Source organism: Merops nubicus, unplaced genomic scaffold (genome assembly GCF_000691845.1).
Source record: "Merops nubicus isolate BGI_N331 unplaced genomic scaffold, ASM69184v1 scaffold8814, whole genome shotgun sequence".
NCBI classification, from domain to species: Eukaryota; Metazoa; Chordata; class Aves; order Coraciiformes; family Meropidae; genus Merops; species Merops nubicus.
The window spans coordinates 15,487-36,720 of NW_008604828.1; the positions used below are offsets into that span (position 1 = coordinate 15,487).

At 41.4% G+C, this 21,234-nt stretch overlaps 1 protein-coding gene across 1 annotated transcript; it reads right to left on the reverse strand.

Moving 5' to 3' along the window:
* Positions 1 to 6,233: 6,233 nt before the first annotated feature.
* EIF3B (eukaryotic translation initiation factor 3, subunit B) lies at positions 6,234 to 19,164 on the reverse strand (the record flags this gene model as incomplete). Its single annotated transcript, XM_008939140.1, has 18 exons — positions 6,234 to 6,808; positions 7,938 to 8,055; positions 8,557 to 8,665; positions 9,116 to 9,193; positions 9,684 to 9,809; positions 10,431 to 10,569; positions 11,362 to 11,440; positions 11,962 to 12,084; positions 12,553 to 12,625; positions 13,165 to 13,375; positions 13,496 to 13,542; positions 14,101 to 14,167; positions 14,265 to 14,396; positions 15,554 to 15,711; positions 16,696 to 16,824; positions 17,477 to 17,534; positions 17,625 to 17,744; positions 18,972 to 19,164. Coding segments are annotated over 17 exons (1,946 nt in total), but the record flags the coding sequence as incomplete, so codon positions are not given.
* Between the last annotated feature and the right edge of the window lie 2,070 nt (positions 19,165 to 21,234).

The following is a 21,234-nucleotide window of genomic DNA, read 5'->3' on the forward strand; positions in this document are numbered from 1 at the left end:
TGGAAGTGTAACAGCCAAAAGCAGAGCTTAGAGAATGAGGTCAGCATGCTTTCTTTAGAAATTTGCTCTGTAACACTTTCAGGCCCTCATAACATCCCAATTTTGCTCACAGGGCATCCATGAATCCAAAATAGCCCTCCTCTTCCAGCTTGAGGCTAACGCCTTGTCTAACTGGCACTGCTCTAAAAACACAGATCTTCTGCTATTGCATGGAAGCATTAAAACATAACAAGACACTAACAGAGTCAATTCTCAGTTAGGATTAATAAGCTGACACAAGCAGCTCTAAATGAGTTTGGCTGGGAGTAAAAATAGCAGGGAACATGATGTAAATCCAAATACACGAAGAAATCTAAGTACTCAACTGCCCAGTCAATTAATTTGCTTTCATAATTGCAGTTATTTGCATTATTAAGAGAAACTCATTCACATAGATAGAAGTTACTCAGACTAATGTAATGCACATTTCCTCCCTAGATTTCCATTAGAGAAAATAGTCTCAGGGCAGATGATGCAAGTCTGAATAAGCTGTATAAAAATAAAGCTGATATCCTTGGGAGGTTAATGGCTGCTTTAAAAAAAAACAAAAACAAAACCAAAAAACCAAACCAAAGGATGTTTCACCAGTAAAGTGTTAAATAAAAACTGTATTTGTAAGATAATCTATAAAGAGGAACAAGAGATTCATGCTTTCTTTGCGTTTGAGGGCTGCTATCATTTGACTGCTGTGTGGAGACAATATACTACAGAATTAGTGTGTGTTCAAAAGGGTTCAGAGAGAGATCAGCTGAAGCACGAGAGTAAATAATGGGATTTATGCTGGAAAAGAGGGTAAATAACAAGGGCACAATAAAAATATGTAAATAGATGCAGCGATGTAGAAAAGCGAAGTGGGGACCTCCTGCAATCCCTGCCTCTTATAAAGAAGAGCACGAGGTGAAAGATGCAGAGCTGGAGAACAGAGGTGCCGTTTGCACGGGGAGCTGGATCCCTGCTATGCCCCAGCAAGGCTCAAGTTCTGCAGGATTGGAGAGCAAGAGTCTGCAGGTCAGCCAGAAGAGTTGTCTCCTGGTGGCCCCCATGGTCGCCGGCCGCCTGCCCGGTCCCTGTGGTGGGGGCTCCTGCAGCCCAGGCACAGCCCCCAGCTCCCCTGCTGCTGCATCGAGGGGCTGGATGTGGAGGGGCCACCTGCACAGGCAGCACACACAGGGGCTTCTCAGAGCCAAGGGCATCCAGACATCCAGACTTACCTGCCCATGGCTCGGCTCCGTGCAGACACCAGCCAGGTCTGCAGCTCCTCACTGCACCTCTTCTGCTGAACAACCTTAAGAACCTCAGCGTAGGGCCCGCAGAGTTATAGAAGTTTATAAAGTTTAAACCAGTTAATTCTCCCATGATCTGCACTTTTACCTTGACAAATTCTTCCTCCCTCTTCCCCTGTTTCTGTCTCTACCACAGCAAGGCTCCAAGTGATTGCCAGAGAAGGGGGCAGAATGAACTCAGCCGTGTCACTGCTGCTGCCAGCAGGAACCTTCAGAGACCTGGGACCGTGGTACCACCAGCCACAGAGCTGAGCACACTTACACATTCCCCTGGTGTTCCCAAAACACTGATTAAAGTTATCCGTGGCAGAGAAAGGGAATTGCATTTCACTAAGTACCCATTTTGTTTAATCCCAGGTAGCAATCATTATAAGCCTGTTCAACCAGATCAGGGCAAGTTGGCCCTGATCTGTGCAGGACCCACAGGGTCCCCTGGAAGCTGGAATTTATTGAAGTGATTATAAGGTAGCAATTAACTGCCAGTGCCCTGTGCCACTGCTTAATCAGTCAGAAACACGGCACTCCAGTTTGAGACATGGGTGGTAATTTGACTCAAAGATCTGAAACACACAGGGTGTACTTGTCAGTTTTAATAAGTTCTGGGAGCACATGTATTGCAGCCTGTTTAATCTCTAGGGGAAGCAGAGAAAGCGTGGTGCCATGGGTCAGCTGGGGATTAACTGGGCCCCTGGAGCTGGGGTCCTGCTCTGCCCCCGACTCACTGCAGCCGTGGGCAAATTGCACAGTCCCAGGTCCCAAACCTGGGCGCCTGGTGGAGTTTCTCCAGAGAAAACCACCAATTTGAAATCCCACCTAAAAGCTGCCCTCAGCCCGTAACAGAGGTTTGAAAAATTCTATTTTCACCTTGCCATAGCTGTTTTCCCTTTCATAAAATAGAGCAACACCCCTTAGCAGCTCCTGACAGGAGGGCTGATGCTGATAAAACACTGCATAATGCACAGAAATGATGCCTCATCAGGAGGGTGTGCAATTATTGAAACAGATTTGTTCTGCAGCCCCACCAGGCACAAGTAACTAGTTTCTATAGGAACCAGATTTATTTCCACAATAACAAGTCAAGCTACCTGTCAACTTAATGAAGGTTTCATGAACAGCTCCAAGTCTGGAGCACTGTAGTAGACATTTTTTGAGCAGTTCCAACAACAGCAAAGGAACATTTCTTCACTGTGAGTATCTCAGAGTACATGGTGAGCTCCTTGGCTTCGGATAACTTTTAATATTCACAAGAATGCAACAATTAACTTGGCTTCATCATCTCCCTAACTACATCTGAGTGATACTGTTACAAGCATCTCATTCCCATGGGCTGCACTCATCTCAGAAGTATTTGAAAAATATCATCTTGCACACCCTAATCCCAAATCCTGCAGGAAGAGCACAGAAAGTGCAAGTCTCTCTTAGGCAGCCTTAACTTCTGGAACAGTCAAGCTAAACCTCTGTATTGGGTAGCCCAGGCCACTGAGGGTAAGAAAACAAACCCAAATAAGCAGCATGTGGAGACAGGTCACACCAAGTACTAAGGCTTTTCCTTGCTTTAGAGAGGCATGCACGGTATTCGAGGTATTATTGACTTTATTTTAAGCAATTTCACTCTGAGCAGAGGTTTTTGTGTCTGCCTCAGTCATGTTTCAGGACAATGTGAGGGCAATGCTTCAAGTTTAAGAGAGCCAGAGGGGTGAAAGTTGAAACTTGGGAAAGGATTACATTGTCAAAGCATTCCTCTTACTGTGATCAAGAGAGATGCCGAGGCCCTGTAGCAATAGCATGGGCTCAGACTGGACTGTAATCCCAACTGCTTTTAGCTGCTTATTATGAATCTGTCACTCACATCCTAAAGAAATGGGTATGCTGCAAATCACTGTTCAAGGAGAACTAACCACTGCCTGCCACATTACCCAACTTCACCTCCCCTGCTATACATTTTTCTCCTCTTCAGGGTATTTGTACTGAGCAAGTCTTGTTTTTCTTTTCCTCTGGCTGAGCCACAGAGGCCAGGCACAGCAGATGACAGCTGGGAAACACAACAGGAAGGATGCTGGGGCTGTGTCCAGGAGAGCTGCTCCTCCCCACCCAACACGTCCTTCCCTAAGCACGTGCACTTGCTGTAAGCTGCAGCTCCTCCGTGGCCAGGCTGGGAGATGGTGCAGCCCAGGGCTGGCGATCTGCCCAGGGACATGCACATCGAGCTGGAGCCCTTCAGGAGGCTGCTGGAGACCAAAGGGTTCAGAAGCAGCAACAGCACCAGCATTCAGCCCAGGGAAGGGAGAGAGGCAACACCTGCACTGCCCCAGCTGGGAGGTGGCTGCAGGGACAGCAGGAGAGGCAGCAGCAAAATACAGAGCTGCCCAGGGCAGGAAGGTCACAATAAGCACAATGACCCAACTGCAAGCCCAAATCAGCTCTTCATCTGCAAATCCATCTGCACACCCCTTCGGTGAGCAGGCCACAGCCTTCACTTTCTGCCCTCTAGGATAACTAATTTCTCCTTCCACTAGGATCAAACATGCTGCACAACCAGGTGCAAGGGCCCACAGCTCCACCAAAAGCTGGGCAAGAAGCACCCTGGGCCCTTGCACAAGAACTGACAACAGCCATCAAGGCAGTCAGGAAGCAGTCTGCCACCTCCCCGAGCTAAGCACAAACTTCCATGCTGCTCTCACTTCACACACAGCAGCGTTTTGTGACTCCCACCTTCAGGAGGGCAAGCCCTCAGCATTTTTAATGTCAGTCCATTCATTATAGCAACCTACTAAAAAAAAAACACAACAAGATCCCCTTTTGTCATTGTTTATTGACAGTAAATGAGTCAAAGCTCATAAAAATTACAGTAAGGCTTCATTTAATAATAGTGGAATTTAAAAAGCAGTAGAGCAAGTGAACAAAACTCATCCTGTGAGGGTTGCATTAAGGACTGTAGATGGTTAAAAGGTCATGAGAAAGTTTTGTTAATTTTTTTTTTTTTTTAAATTGCAAGTTAAAAATAAAGACTGAAAGTGAAAACTAGCCCAGAATTGTATGAATTGTTCCAGTTAATCCTGCTGTTTAATAACAATCATTAAAAATACTTAAGGACAATACCTTAAACACAATGAGGGATACTGTCCCACTCAGTGCTTAAGGTTTGTTTCTGTCCACCCTGAACAGCTCTGGGCCCTCAGGGCATTGGGTGGAGGCACAGTGGCTGCTGGAAGCCTTTCTCCCTGCCCACAGGTCTCTATACAGCACCTACAAACCTGCCTCTGTTTTGACCATCCCTCAGAAGCTCTTGTAAGTGCCCCAGGCTGAAAACCAGTGGCAGAGTACCTCAAGCTACAGACCAACCAAGACTGAATGCAACAAGAGCATTCCTCCCTGCTACAGCCCCTTGTGTTATTCTGAGATATGCCACAGACTAGCTTACCCAAGACAAACCCACAAAGCAATGCCCATAGCATATAACTTGCAAAAGGCACCTGAAGTAAGAAATGCCACAGAAAAGATGCAGTAATCAAAGGGAGCAGTGTCAGAACTGCCAGCAGCATTACAGGTGAGAAGAGGCCTTAACTGCTGGTCAGGACAATGTCTTGTCAGCTGCCAAAGCTCCTAGAAGAGCAAGTTTGGGAGGTGTGTTTTTCTCTCACTGGCAATCCACACTTCAGAGAAGCATCTTTGAAGAGAACTCAATTCATTTAACATTGATATTACATTTCTTTACTTTGAAAATGGCCAGGAATAAAGCAGTGGTCTATTAAAACTTCACTGTGTGGAGACAGGAAAAAAACCCTTTCAACTTAATTTGTAACTTAGAGAATAGCTGAGAAGTCAGCTCTTCACAACTAAAGGTAATTAAAATGATGGCTGCTCTAGAAATTCAAGCCACTACTAGAGAACTTTGATGTGCTGGAATGTCTTCTCTCTGATTTTCCTAGAAGGTATTTTTTTCCAGTCTAGATGAGAGATGAGCTTGGTTAATATTGTGGACAAAATTATAATAATTTATATAACTGTATATATGGATTATAAATGAACACATGCAGGAAACTGGAAACCAATACAGACTTCTGGGAAAAGAACACCCACTGGTTTAAGAGTGAACTGTTGAAACTAAGTCAATACCATCATTAAGGAACAATTATTTTGAAGAGTATTCCTGGCAAAGAGAACATGGGAGTTAATTGAGGGGTTTGTGCATTTGCTATCACAGCAAGTTCACCTGAGGACAGAGAAAAGTGAGTGCTAGAAACACTACTAAACTTTACTGCCTCTTGGCTGCCTCCAGCTGGCTGGGGCTACTCATTGCCCAAAGGGCAATTTCTGCTTTCCACACGAGCAGTTCCACTGGCCAGCCCAGGAGAGGAGACAGCTACACCCTCCTCCTCCTCTGCCCCTCAAAGGGCCAGCAGCAGGCCAACCTCTCACTGCTCTGACAATACCCAGAGAATAATTTCTGCTTATAAATACAGAGAAGTTGCTCCACCAGCTTTAAGTACACTTTGCCCCTCTGAGCACAGAGGGCTTTGGAAACTAAACTAGGTACTGTAAGAAGGAGCAGAAGGTGTGTGTATACAGAGCACTCCTCTGGAAGTTTCCAGTGTTCACAAACGAGACTCAAACTAACCCAGTAATTCCTGAGGCTAGGATCAGTTTGCAAATGGTTTAAGAAATCCACTAATTTTCTAGTCACTCTTCTGTAGTGAGCAGGTCAACCTGTCAGATTAACGAGCCATAACCATCACTGTAAAAACCAAACCAACCACAACACAGGACTGAAAGAGCCATGAGGAACTGAGATTAAAAGAAATCCAGGGGAACCATAGAGTCAAGCAAACAAACAAACATACTGTGGGCACATTTGACTTGCTCCACTGAGGGAAAGATTCCCTACAAACAACACATAGCCAGCCTGGTTTTAGTATAGGTCTGCTTTTATTTCCATATTCAGCTCTTCAAGGGAGACATCCTTCCACAATCTGAAAGGAGGAGGATAGAGCCCACTGTAGTGCTGCTTCAGCACACTAAAACACATCGTACGAAAAATGGTTTTGTTGACTTTTCCCCAAACAAAATGAACACCTGTCCATGCACTTGGGACATAGAAAGAGTCCTGAAACAGAGACATCGTGCGTGTCGGTCAGACAGAGGTGCACTGATGGATCTCACCTCACTGGCAACAGTCAAAATCTGCCAGTCAATAAGTACTGCACAGGAGTCAGGAAGTAAATACTGGTAGTAGTGGAATTAAAAAGGCCAAAAAAAAAAAAAAAATAAATGAAACCCTAAAAAAAAAAAATAAATTTAAAAGCAGCGCCTTTTCGGTATCCCACTGCAGCAGGCAGTAAGATTTAAAGGCACTACAACGTGTTAGAATGGAGAAAATCTGGTGCATCCACCCTTCCAGAGTGTAAGAATATGGATTAAAAATTCCAGAGTTGATGCAGGCTTTCTGAAAACGAACAAACTTCTTTTCAGCACAAGATATGGTGGTGCTGCAGGGAAGGAAAGAAGAGGTGAGTTAGTTCCTGTGCTCTGACACAAACAGCTCAAGCTCACCACAGGTGCTAGCTGGTGCAAGGCTACATGAGCATGTGGTTTACCTGTTCTTAAACTGATACCTGTTTAAATCTATGCACTAAGCAGCTTCTCTCTCTGCCTTCCATAAAAGGATCTCCTGTGTATGGCACACAGATAAGCCAGATCCAAATATATTCAAAGGCATCAAGGCTATTAATTTTTCTACAGGTCCAAGAAATATACTGCTCATATTTTACTTGAACTCCTGAAGTATCTGGAGGCTGAAGAGCTGCAAAGTAACTTAAAGCTGCAAAAAGTGTGCTTCCAGTCTCCCCTTCCTCTTCCTCAAGTGAAATGCTCAACATGACAGAGCAGGAACACATTCCAGGTTTTAAGTCCTATGTAAATGCCTTCACTATCAGAATATATTTTCCCTCCTCAACACAACAAAGTCAAGCTCCCTAAAGGACATTTTCTACACCAGGGGCTGGAAGCAGCCTCTGTTTTCAACATACAAGTATATAATATGAATCCACAAAAAGAAACTAGGAAAAGCACTGGATTAAATAAAAGGTTTCAGCACCATGCAGCAACAATTAGTACACAAGAATCTACTACCTGAATTCTACCCAGCACTTTTAGAAAATGACAGCAGAGTTCATGTGGACATTTAAACATCTACCCAAGGTTTTATTGGCCCACAGTCAACTTGCTGCATAATATTTAAACCCTGTCCAGTCTTGAACTAGCATGCAATTTTTCCAAAAGGCAAAATTTCTCTCTCATGCTAATTACAATTCTTCCTACTGACAGAACCTACAGCATCTGCAATGCTCTGTGTTTAGAAGTTAACCCTGACTCTGATGTGGGTTTGATCACTCTGGCAAGACAGGACATACTCTGCTCAGTACAACTCAAATCTGACTGTCTGTGGTTACTTTCAAAAAAACCTTTTGTCCCTTCTAGCCACAGAGAAAACATAAACCAGTTTGGGAAATATCACATGCACTCATGCAACAGAGACCTAACGTTCTCAAGCAAATTACTGTATCCACAGGCAATAACTGACAGAGTTTCTCTCTACTGAGAGATAAGATGTCTTACCACGGCTTTACTAATTACTCTGGTTCTGCAAGGGTAATAATTTCTTCATTGATAAAAAATTCCACAGTCTCCTCCTCCCAGTCATCAACATTGCTGTCCAGCTCATCCGTGTCTACCCCTGGAATGGAGAAAACATTAACACTGCATGCATCAAACGAGGCAGCAATGATTCCATGCTCTTGGCAGAAACAGTCCTTAAACCAGCACTGAAATGTGAGGTATTTGGTGCCTTAAATCATAACAAGTACATGCTAAATTCATTAAATAGTAATCAAGGTGCTACTGTCTCTCACAAGGCTTCTGTGGATTTTCAAATCCCAAATCTCTTCAGACTCAAAGGTCAAGCCAATGATTGCCTTAAGCATAAAGAGGTGAAGTAAAACAAGGATACTAAAACCTGACAGCCAGCAATATTTGAGTTTTCACTCATTAGGAAAAAAAAGAATAAATTCCTGTTGGGATTCCAGATAAGAAGCATAAATAACCTTCAGAGAACAAGGGACTAGCTTTGGCAGGACACTGCGGGAGAGAAGCGGTGGATGCACCCCCAGAAGAGGTGGTTATTTGGGCAGGAGCAGCAGTTGTCCAGCAGCAAGCCCTAGAGGCAGGGTGTGAGTACCTCCCCGCAGCTCCAGCCGCTCGTTGCGCTGCTCCAGGTACAGCTCTTGCGCCATCTTGCGGTACTTGCGGAACTCCTCCATCATCGTGCGCCTCCTCTCCACCAGCTCCTGCAGGGGCAGGAAGGGGCTGCTCAGCCTCCCAGCACATCACACCCACACCTCTGTCAGCAAGGCAAACCTTCTCACACTTTCTACTGACTTAAAATAGCTTTCACTTATGTAATCAAAAAGTTATTTGGGCGAGTCTTCTTTTTTCTAAAGACCTTTTCTTAAACTTAAAGCCTGGTTAATGCAGCAACTCACTAAGAAACCTGAAATGTTACCACTTTTGCTTAATGAGGTAACACCAGTGCCTTTCCAGATTCATTGCTGTTTAACCTGACAGTTCAGTAGCATCTGCCTGGGCTACCTGTTGGGATTAACTCTAACCACATCTGGATTCAAATGAACACAGATGTTTGCTATAAAAGCAATTTAACTTACACATTACCACTACAAATAACTAAGGACAGGTTACAAGAGTTTTGTCTACATTATTATATTCCAAAAGTGTCTTGCCTTTGAAGCTTTGGACTGGCTCAGGCGATCCTTCTGCTCAAATATCTTGGAGTATTTCTTCAGGTCCTTCTTAATTTGCTGTAAAACAGGGGATTTTATTTCAACCAGGCTATCAGCCTAGCGATCACAACCATCATATTCCGTGAGAACTCCTTCAGAAGGCCAAAGCAGGCTATGCAATTTTAAAAAACAACTATCTTTGAGGCAATTTCCCTTCACTATGATTTTGATGCTTGTTCTCAGCTTACAGATCATATAGATGCTTCTGTAGACATGCAGTTAGTGAAGTCTGAACAGCTGAATTCAAATCTGTTACTCTTTATACCCTTCCACCACATCCTAACAGTAAGAATAACTGGTAACCATCTCTATTCTGAGTTTAAAGAACAGTTAATATTTAGACCCATTCCCAGAAGAGAGGTCCCCTACAGCAACATGTTTCTTCACAAATTCAGGGCAAAATGCAGTTGTGTAACAGCTCAAGCCTCATCCTCAAGAAGAGGGAGCAAACCAATTAAGCTCAGACACCAAAGCAATGTTAGCAGAAAGAGCCAGTGGAAGACACTACCTTTATCTGATCCTCACTGAGCAAGGTGGCTGGTCGTGGTCTCCAGAGAAGCTGACAGAACCTGTCTTTATTGTTTTTCTGAAGTAGACGGCCTTGGAAAGTCCATAACCAATATGCATTGTCCACCTGGAAGAGCAGTGCACCACCTCAGTCAAGATAAGCTACAACTTAACACTGCAGTCCTCACTCCATGTCTTAGGGGTCTGGTTTAGAAAATCAGCACCACCAGTCCACAGAACCAGGGTGCTTGTTTTGTTCGTGCCTTCCTTGCACAAGTCAAACTCCTCAGCAAAATATTTGTTTTGTTGAAGCTGTACAAGAAGTTACCTTCTAGAGGATCGTGACAGTTTGAAACTAAGGCAGCCCTTCAATCATTTGCTTAAGTCTCATATTCTATATTTGTACAGAAGAGACCACAGTGAAGTGCCTAGAACTACACAAAAGTAATGACAGGTGTAATAAATCCTGCTGGTTTGTGTGGACCACCAGGACATCAAGTGTCAAACCACTAAAGACATAATGAAAATTTATGCTCAGTTTAGAATCATGGGCTGCCTCTCAAGAACTTATTTGGGTCAACTGGTGAAGCTAATGCCCCAGATAAATACTTTCTGAAATGATGTTCAGAAATCAATGTATAAAACTGTGGTGGAGGTTTTAAGTCATATGACCAGTGACAGGTGTCCATTTTCTCTTTCCAATACCCCTAGAAGAGAACGAAAAAAAACCACCCCCAAGCATTAGTACCTTGTGGCTCCACCAAGATACAGAAGTCACAATGTATCTGCCTGTGGGATCCCACTCCACATCTGAAGCTGTATAGTGTTCAGCAATATTCATCATGGTGCAGTCAGATGTATCAACAAATGCTAAGGCACCATTCATGCTGCAAAAATAAAATGAGAAAGTTGTTTTACACACTGCTGTAGCCTGTTTATAAAAAAGTATTTCACAAGCTGCAACTTTACTGCTCCTCACTACAAAGACAAATTTTCACAGCAACCAAGAGACAGGCTCATACCAGCCTGTGTGCCTAGAAAGCAATGTGATGAATAAAACCAAACTTCCAACAATAACACTTCTGTTTCTGTGTTCAATGACCCTCATCCTATTTTATTTGTTCTTAAAGTCACAGTGAAAATACACTATAGGCAAGTTACAGCCAAAGCTTAACAATTAATTATATACTCAGACATATTTAAGGGGTGAAGAAAAAAAATAGATTTCTAAGATAAACAGCAGCACTTGTCTGAAAGAATGAAGGCAAATACTAAACTGGTTAATAAAAATAATTTTCACTTGCTCTAATGTGCAACTTTCTTGCCAACTCTTTTACAAAGCAGCTTCTCATTAAAAGGTGTCATGAAGGGCCACAAGGCTGTGACAACAACATGCATGGTGCACACTGGGTTAGTTGAGAAACACTATTTAATTTAAACAGTTGAACAGTGTTTCTAAATATCAGTCTTCTGATGAAAAATGCATTCTTCATTTGATGTAGCAAAAATAGCAAGCTAAAGTACTAAGCTACATCATGAAATTATCTCTCTTTTTCCCCTGAAGCCATATCATGTATACCATGATTACACTGTAATGCAACATTCATGGAGATACCAAACATTTCTTGACGGAATACTCTTTTTCCTCTTTAAAATGAGTGTTTTGTTCATGCACTCACCTTCTGAGGCCAGCCAACACTACAAATTGCCCTTGAGGACTCCAGAATATCGTGTTTGCCTGCTGTTTGTCAAATGTTTCTAGAAAGAAACAAGACAAATTCAGGACAAGATCTCAATCCACTACCATCAGTTAGCTTACAAGCAGTTAACTCCACAAAAAAAGAAGTTTCTGAACTGTGCAGGCAGGTACCAACAACAGTCTTTAGCTCTGCAATTCTAAACACAAAGCCCAGTATAGCACCAGAACATCCACAGCTAGCAGAAGAAACAGGAGACTGGAAGACCCGAACACCCAACAGGGGAATAAATTTTATCTAAAGTGAGCTGAGTCTCTGCTATCACCTCACATGAACTTCTCAAGGTTCACAAAATTCACAAACTTATTCTGGCTTTTGAGTCCTTTATTCACAGATCCTGGACTGACTCAAAGTGAAAAGAGTTTAGCTGTCACCAGAAAGTTATATTTCTGGAGAATAATGTCAACCATAGTACCTGTTGCCACACTGTCCACCATAAACTGCCACAATTGAGTTTACTGCATCTACTGCCACACAAAATGCTTAGTATCTGCACTTCTCACTTGTTTTTTAGGCACTTACTTATGAGTTCTATTTTCCCATTGTTCTTAACATGGTAAAAGGAAACTGAAATTCGTGGGGTTTCTCCATGCAACACAGCAAACTTGCTCCCATTTGGTTCCCAAGCAAAGGCAATGATGCTTTCTGTAACAAAAGAGGCATCAAAACTGTCAAAAAACAACACAAAGCTTTGATTTCAGTTCCCAAAGAAACCCAAGATGCTGAAGAGAGGGAAACCATCACTTAACACAGTTTGCTATGTAGACTATCTTTTAAAACACAGGTTGGTGAGGTAAAGGCAGGGAGCTATGGGAGGTGTTTCAGTCAAACAATAGCTCTAAAGTCTCCCATCTAAAAAATACACTCATGTTATCATCCTTACTAAATACCTTTTCCATTCTGTCATTTTTCAAGTCAGTCACAAGCATTAATAGCAATAAAGGTTTGATTTCTCATTTTTACACAAGATGCCCTAAAACATAAACACTGTAGCTCCTAGCAAAAGGAGTGAACTTCCTATTTATGCCACACGTTGACAGGAATTTCTAAGAAACACTCAAGTGTCTACTCAAAAAAGTTATAGATCAAAAGTAAGGGAATACTTGGCATTACCTTTCATTTCCACCACATCCACTGGCACCTGTTTCTCTCTCATTCGGAATATTTCAAAGTTGGTCACTACTCCCTGTAAAGGCCAAAATCAGCTCATCATCCAGCACAGAAGCAGCAGAGCAAATAATTTTATCACTACACACAGGGCAACTACACAGTTAGCCTGTCAGGGCACGGGATGAGAGACAGGCAAGATTCATTCTTTAATGAGACCAGACAAACACAGTGTGCCTCATTACCAAACACTTCCTAAATTTTTCTGTCTATATAAAGAATAACTGGAGACTTGTGCAAACCATTTCTTTCCAGACTGTTAGGAAAATTAGTAAACACAGACAAATATCTGGCACACTGTGCAGCATGGCCTGTGGTTTGTTCAACAAGTGTGTAACAGTGAGTAGGAAGAGAGGTGAGGCACACAGCTCTTGTCCAAGATGCCACTGAACTCCAAACAAAACTTGGATGGAAACATTACACACGTTTTGATCTCCACATGCCTCAAATTCAAATGGAAAAATAGCTTTGACATCCCATAACTTCCAGTCTGTAAGAAAATGAGGTGTCAGCATGACATAGGACTATATTTTATGAACATAACCAGAATGCACATACCTGTGTGCCTTTGGGAGTCCTGTCCACCTTCACACACAGGTAGTCCCCATTCTTCTGCCAGTGTAGTTTACAATCTACCACATTGAACAGATTCCGCACACGGATTTCTTGTCTAGAAGGCAGCTGCATCAAAGTCACTCTTGCTGGGATGTCTTTGTCCTCAGGCACCCAGAAAGCAATTATGTTACCACCTGGGGACCATGAGAAGTCTCTACAGAAGAACATTAAAAATAAGCCATTTTAAGTTTTAGTTAGAAACTAGGAAGCAGAAACCATTTTCATAATTGTATCTGAATGTATAACCAATGCATCTTTACAAAGCAACACTCACCTTATCCCAGTGATTTTCAAGCTTTTTTTGTCCAACAGACCCATAGACTAGAAGACAAAGGAGTGAATTTTCAAGTTAGTAACATTTTTATATTACACAAGCACGTTCTACTCTTATTATTAGAGCCCAGAAACTAGGAAATTGTGTAGAGCTTTCAGAGATCCCATGTCTCTATTTTTTATTATGAACATACATATACTGCAATTACAAATAAAATAAAAAATGGTGTACAAAATTAATGAATATAGTAGCCTGAATTATAATGAAGAAGCAAACCAGACTAGACTAGGCTGCAATTTATAGTGCACTTTGGGTACTCTGGCACTCCCCTGCTACTGAGAGCTGGGAGGCATCACTTAACCTTGATCTGATTTGACTCTATGTAGTATACTGAGCTATCTAGTCCTTAAACAAGGTGTGAAATTTACTGCCATAATCTGCTGCAGTTTTTCACCCCACAGAGAACAAGACGGGACCTAATGGATTTCTCTCCTTTAAGACCAGCTCTAGAGTGTATTATTAAAATGCATCCTTTAAAATAGATGCCATGGGAAAGACTGAGATGGTAATGCAGTAAGTGTTAAGCAAAAAAAGCAAGAACTTACAGGCGTTTCATAGATGCTGAGGGTATCTGAAGTCATTCGAGCAAAGAATTTACCATCATGACTCCATCTAAGCAAATTAAAAAAAATATATATTTATAGGAACTACCTTATTATTAAATGCAGTCTGGGACTACTCTCTACTCTAATTCTGTTACTCAACCTACTTAAAAATAGGCCAGTGAGCTGAGTTTTCACAGTGGAATCCTCGCTTCTTTTGCCCAGTCAGAATATCCCAGATGATAATAGCTTGAGGGTCATCCTGGGTGTCCATCAATGGGCTGAAGGTAACTAAATACCTACAAAAGAAATAATTTCACTACTGAAACTTATCTAATATGGCAGTACAGGCAAGCTTTCATCCAAAGAATATTTAAACAATAAAATGCACTTTCAAACAGTGGTTTCTCTAATGGGATTTTTTGGAGAGGAGGGAAAAATAAGAAGAATATCATAAAGGGGGAGAAAGCTCCCAAGACACTGTATTTCTCTGGCATCCCTGTGGCTGAGAAAACTCTAGATTTAAGTGCAAGTTTTCCTATATGATGGTACAAGAGAGGGGTAATCACCAAATACAGTTCTCTACTGTACAGTTTTGCCACAAGAACACCATTGGTTTTAAACCGAATATAAATCAATTGACCTTAGCCAATCTGAACTATAGGTATGCTAAACTTCTCCATTTAAAAAGAAATAATCTCTCCATAATACAGTGAAACATAAACCCTAATTGCTCCCAAATACGTTATTTGAAAACCAGCAAAACAAGATGCACCCCAGTTCTGAAATTAGTGTTCTTTGAAAAGTTTTTTAACATTAAAGAAAGCTTCAAGAATTTGTTTCAGTCAAACCACTAAAGACATAATGAAAATTTATGCTCAGATTTGGAGGACTCTACTCAAGTGAAACTTTTTAGAGAACAAGAAATTTAACACTACAGACATCTCATCCAAGTCAAGAGAAAAAAAAATAGTCTTCCCTCTTGGAATAATAATGTCTTTGAGAAAACTTATCAGCTCAGTTTTGTAGACCAATTATTCCAGATAAGGTGAAGTATCTTTCCTGAAGTCAAAGAAAAGTCAGGCAGTTTCACTCATTTATAGAATTTATGCATGAAAAGCAGTACTTCCAAAGGCAAAGGAGAACAGAAGACCCCAACCACATGACATTTGAAAGCACAGCAGCCAGAATGTGTGTGCTTTGTACTTTTGATCTTTGAGAAAACTTATCAGCTCAGTTTTGTAGACCAATTATGCTAGATAAAGCAAAGTATCTTTCCTGAAGTCAAAGTCAGGCAGTTTCACTCATTTATAGAATTTATGCATGAAAAGCAGTACTTCCAAAGGCAAAGGAGAACAGAAGACCCCAACCACATGACATTTAAAAGCACAGCAGCCAGAATGTGTGTGCTTTGTACTTTTGATCCCTGAGCCCAAAGCAATCTCATGCTCCATACCTTTCACAGGGGGAGAAGTCAATAAGCTGCACCCCCTGGTGACTAAACCTCTGAATCTGCTTGAACTTCTCTCCACCCCAAAGTGCAATGCCTCTCTGGTGGAACGTGGCCAGGTAGGTCCCCTTTGGAGACCAACGTACATAGGTTTCTGTCCAGCGCTGGATTTAAAACAAAAAGAGTAAACACAAAGGTTTAATTTCATGCTGGAATCCTAAAGGGGAAAGAATTAACGTGTGACTTGTAACACCACAATCTGCAAATCCACTTAGTAAGTGAAGGTCTTGGAACTAGTGATACTTGGACTAGTTGTGTAGTTTAATCTCATGCACATAATGCACAGCACCTGTTTTTCAGGTTGGAAACTGTTGAGACTTTTTCAACTTATACATCACCAAATACATTTTCTGGGTACAGTGATAAGCTTTATATAGTACAAATCAGACCAATCTAACAGGCTTTGGCTTCCTTGTTGTCTTTCAGCCCTGGTAAGAACATGCTTTTCTCAGAAGTTTAGGGAAGTATTTCAAATATCTTAACAACACCACAGCTCCTGACCTAAGTTAAGAGAGATTTCAGCAATATAGACCACGGCCAGTGACCATGGCAATAAATGAAGTTACTAAGTATCCTATTCCTTCTTCTGTAATGCATAATGGTTACTAAAGAAAATGCTTCTGGCTATCAGCAGTTCTCAGCAAGACAACTGCCTGCAGCAGACAGGCAACTAACTCTCCCTTCCATGTTCTGTTACCAAACCAGCTATTCCTCTTCAGCACCTCTGCAGTCAGCAAAAAGCAGCATGCTTAAGCACATACTCAGCTCTAATGAACAGTACTCTTCAAACTCTGACTCTGCGTTTTCAGGTCTTTCTGAATCACCTATAATACACAGATGAAGGAAGCTAATGGGCATCATGGACCAGTTGAAAAAAAAGATCACAAACAAATTAACATCACATTTGTTCTGCCTAAGCAGCTAAGTCTAATTCTACAGGATGTAATTTCACCACTCCTCTTCAAAAGCAGGTATTTCAGAAATAGGGAAAAAGTATCTTGTATTTAAAAAATGAAAAACCTGAGAAGCTGTAAAATGAATGAGACTGACAGTGTATCTGCAATGTACAGCACTTCCAGGACACTCACTGCTCTGTCCTCAATCTGAACGGGCTCCTTGACATCATTCCAAAAAATGGAGGTCCGGTCTCCTGATTCAAAGATCACACTGTACTGATCCCTACAGTCAGGGTCTTCCAGCCAGTATCGGAGATTCCCCTAAGAAAAACACAAGTAAAAAAAAAAATTAGAGTCAAAGGCCAACCTGACAAGTTCCCCCAATTAAAATCCACCTCGCAGGTGGACATCAGCCTTACACAGAGCATGCTACTTTGCAGTCTTACCACTGCAAACAAGTTTTTAAAGTGAAATTAAGTAACTCCAACTCCTCGTTACCGGAGGGTAAGAACACAAGATTATAAAAAAGTGGACCTTCCAGGTGATTTGATGATGTTTAACACTTCTTGCCTAAAATAACTTAAGGGTTTTTTAGGTGTGCGGTTTGGTTTTTGTTTGTTTGCTTTTAAAAAACTATCCCTTCCTCCACAGGACTTTCTACACAACTAGTGGTTACAAGAAGTTTGCCTCAAACATTTAAAAGTATGATTCCTTCAAAATTCTATTTTTAAAAGATTTGTGCAAATTATTATTTAATAACTCTAAAGTTTTACCCCATGTGGAACCACTTAGCAGAACCACCAAGTTCTCCCTGTCACTTCACAACAGTGAGAACAAAGGAACAGGAGCACACAATCACTACTTTACAAGAACACTAGTAACACATAGTTTATTTTCATATGAACACTCCAGCAAGGAAGCAATAATTAATATTATGCTGAAAAGTCTTTCCACTTTTCAAAAAAATCCTTACCAAATCCTTAAATGGCTGTTTCTCAGGGATTTCCCATTCATCACTGATTGTCATGTACCTGAAAGAGCAATTTGATGGGTTACTCTCCATGCAGGCACTCTTGATTAGAACCCCCAAAGCTACAGATACAGACAACAGCTGCACTCACTTATCGAAGTCTGTGAACAGGTTGACTCTGAAAGTGTGCTGTTTATCCAGTTTGTATCCATCAGCATTCTTCACAGCATCCACTGCATGGGATGGAGACATGTACTCCAGGAAGATGTACCTGCAGTGAAGGAAGCAGGAAGTCATTGCTGACTACACAACAGACTCATAATAAAAAAGAAACAATGGGGAAGAACTAATAACTCAGTACAGAGCATCTACAAAATAACTTCTGGCCTTATCTCTAACCAATTAAGAGTCAAAAGCAATTAATCTCTATTTTGGCCACAGGCACATATACACTTTTTGACTGTATGGGCTTGACTGGAATTAAACTCTTGTCTTTTCTGTCAGTGGGCCCAGCTAAGGGCTGAACATGGGTTTAGGGCCACAGTAAGAGGCAGTACCAGGCAGGTTAAGTATGCAGCTCTTTCCAGCTCAATGACAGATCACGTGTGGAAATGGTAAATCTTGCTGTCACAGAGGGCATCTGAAAGCACCACTCTTTTTCAGTTGCATTGGCTAGAATTAAGTTTCTTTTTTGCCACTAACAAAATCTAGCTTGTAGCCCAGAGGACTTAAAATTAATGGTATCCTGCAGACTGCCAGACACTGCCTCAAAGAAGCATGAACACAGAGAATTTTGTCATGCTTCTCACGTTGACCTTACAGAACAATCTTCCCACTCCTGAATCTGCATTTTTTAAATGCTTTCTGAACTGGATTCTTCCCAAACTCAGCCTGGTTTCTCTCCCTAAAACTTTCCTTCCCTTGTCCTCTTGCTCCCTCCCTTTAGGCTTGATCATTTCTGGTTTGTTTTCATCTCAACTTCTGATGCTGCAATTAACCAGGAACAGAGATCAGAAGTCGGCAAAGGGGAAAAGGGTCCAGGGAAGGGCTCCCTGAAAGCTGGAGTCACTCATGTATGCACAAGCACCAACAAGCCAAGACAGAATATTGAAAGTCCATTTTACAATAAGCAGTGTATCCACTGCCACTAAGTTTTTAATTAAAACGGACCTTTAACCTATTTATTAGCCCTGGCAGAAAATTAACCAAAAAACCCTCATTTAGTACTGCACAGAAACTTGCCTTCCAAACTCAGATAGTTTCCATGAGTAATGCCCCCCACTGTAGCTTAATGAACTATTAAGCTTCTCGTCTCCCTCTGGAACTTGTTTGCCACTGAGAACAGATGTCAGGACTGTACAAACTAAGGTAGAAACAAGCAACGAGCATGACAATGAGGTCACCATCAAAACTGGCCATAAAACATTGACACTAATAATCAAGGTTAAGTCAGAGCAGTGTTTCAATCCTATTTCCAGCAGGAGTTATCATGACTTACCCTTTCGTCTTCCCATCTGCTTCTGGATAAAATTCATTGATAATTTTACCAAACTTGGAGAATATTTTGTGGATGACATTCTTCAGCTTCTCGAGTCGGTCTGGCCCGACCTGGGGAACGTTGTCCACAACGATCACAGAGTCAATCCCATCTGCTTCCTGGGGCCGGTCTTTCAGCACATCACCAAGTAACTCTGCAGAGAAAAAGCACACAAGAAACTAAGGCACCAGCCTACATCACTCAGGAGGAAGACAGAGAAATTGAAAGAATAGTGGTAGTAAGAGAACAGACTTCAAATTCAGGGGAATTTTGAGAATCACTTAAGAAACTCAGTAGTGAATGAATGTTCCAACAGAGGAGCATTTCAACAGTACTTCCTTGCTAAGAGGCATAATTACCTAGTTTCTTAAATTTCAAGCAGCTGACTCTTGAAGTCTTTCTTAAAGAAACACCTCATGTTATGGACAGCAACAGTTGCACTACTGGCTTGTTTCAGGAGTTGGAACTGGCTCACAAAGTCCTCAGAATTGATTGTGGAGCAGAGAAGTATGAGATTTCCTACCCAAGCTCTGACTAGTAGCTTTGCTCAAATTATAAGTAGATGACTGACAAAAAGAAATGCAACATGTATGTCCCTCCCAAATTACACAAGTTTTAGCATAATTCATAACTATCTACCATACTGGAAGCTCCACATGTCTTAGCATCATCACTATAATTATGTTTGAGAACTCACACTCCATCTAAACCTTTAATTAAACACAAAAAATGAAGGCCTGAGACAAGACACTTAGTTATATTCAAGCATGCAGTATGTGAAGACGAGCACACACCTTTTCATACTCTAGATATTCTTCAACCATGCTAACCCCCCTTTCCTATATCTTACAAATGCTGAGAGTACTTGCTGGTGGGATGGCTTGGCCAGTCCCTGCACTATCAGCTTCAAGCTTCTTTCTACTGGGAAGAGTTGCTTATAACACAGTTGAGGTTTCCCACAAGTGGAAGGGAGAACATTCTGAAGGGCTGCAGCCCCACAGCTGTGGATTGCTTCCACACAGGGATAAAAACAGCTCAAGGTACAAGTTGTGTACAAAATTAGGAGTTTCAACAATGCTGCATCATGTTTAGGTGGTAAGCTTCTGGGGACACATCCTCTAGAGTTCTAGACATAATGTTCTATTAGATTATTTCACATCCACCAGCTAGACCCCATTGGTAGTGTATGAATTTAGACACTTCTCAAATTAACATTCCCTAACTACAGAAACGTACTGATCTGTAGACCAAAGAGTCAGAAAAATTACCTCAGTGATTCAACCCCCAATAGATTGAACCAGGAGTGCTACAGACAAGGATACCCAAACAATCTCTCAGATAACTTAACCTAAGATTATTTTTAAACCTTTCCAGGAATAAAAATCCCATCCTATCCCTAGTTATGCTGTTCAAACACACACTTTAGGTCCTGTCTAGATTACTGCTGGTTTCACAGTGCAATCAGTCATGCCCCTGCAACTTATTAACATGACTGCACGCTTGTACTCTAAAGATTATCAGTTAGAAGTGGCAAACTATTTGTTTTATTGACATCTTTAGTTTTTATGTATTTAAACAGACCAAAATAGACACTATGCTAACAAAAAAAAAAAGATCTAAATGTGCTCAAATGAATAGCAAAGTTTCACACATGCTATATAAACAGGAAGAGTATACATGTGTATCTGCAGGAAGTTTTAAGCTTGTTTGAAGACCGCTATAAAATGCCAGACTAGAGATAAAATAATTGCATGCCACTTTATTTCTGAACCAAAGATAAAGATTTGGAGTCAGACTACATACAGCATTCACAGAGCAGGAAAAAAAAAAGAAACAAGTGTACAAACATTTAAAATATGAGAACAAATGAAAAAGGCTGTTAGATGTGTTGATATTTTGATGAAATTTTACAGAATTTTGCTAGTTTTGAATTCTAGAAATTATTCTGCCCAGAAACAGCACTGGGAAGATCTCTACCAGCAAAGAAACACACTTACTTTGAATTGCACACCACAAAAAAACCCCCTTGGCCTTCTAAGCTTCAACAGGTTATTACATATGAAGCTTTCCACTGATTTGTGGCAATATGCTTCACAGAAGTTTATGCATGAACAGCTGCTATCACCACCAAGATCATGTAGTACACACAGAATGCTGTTGTTTGCAGAATTTACTACTCAAAAAGATTCTCTCCATGTGCATGTAGAACTACAAATAAAAAAAT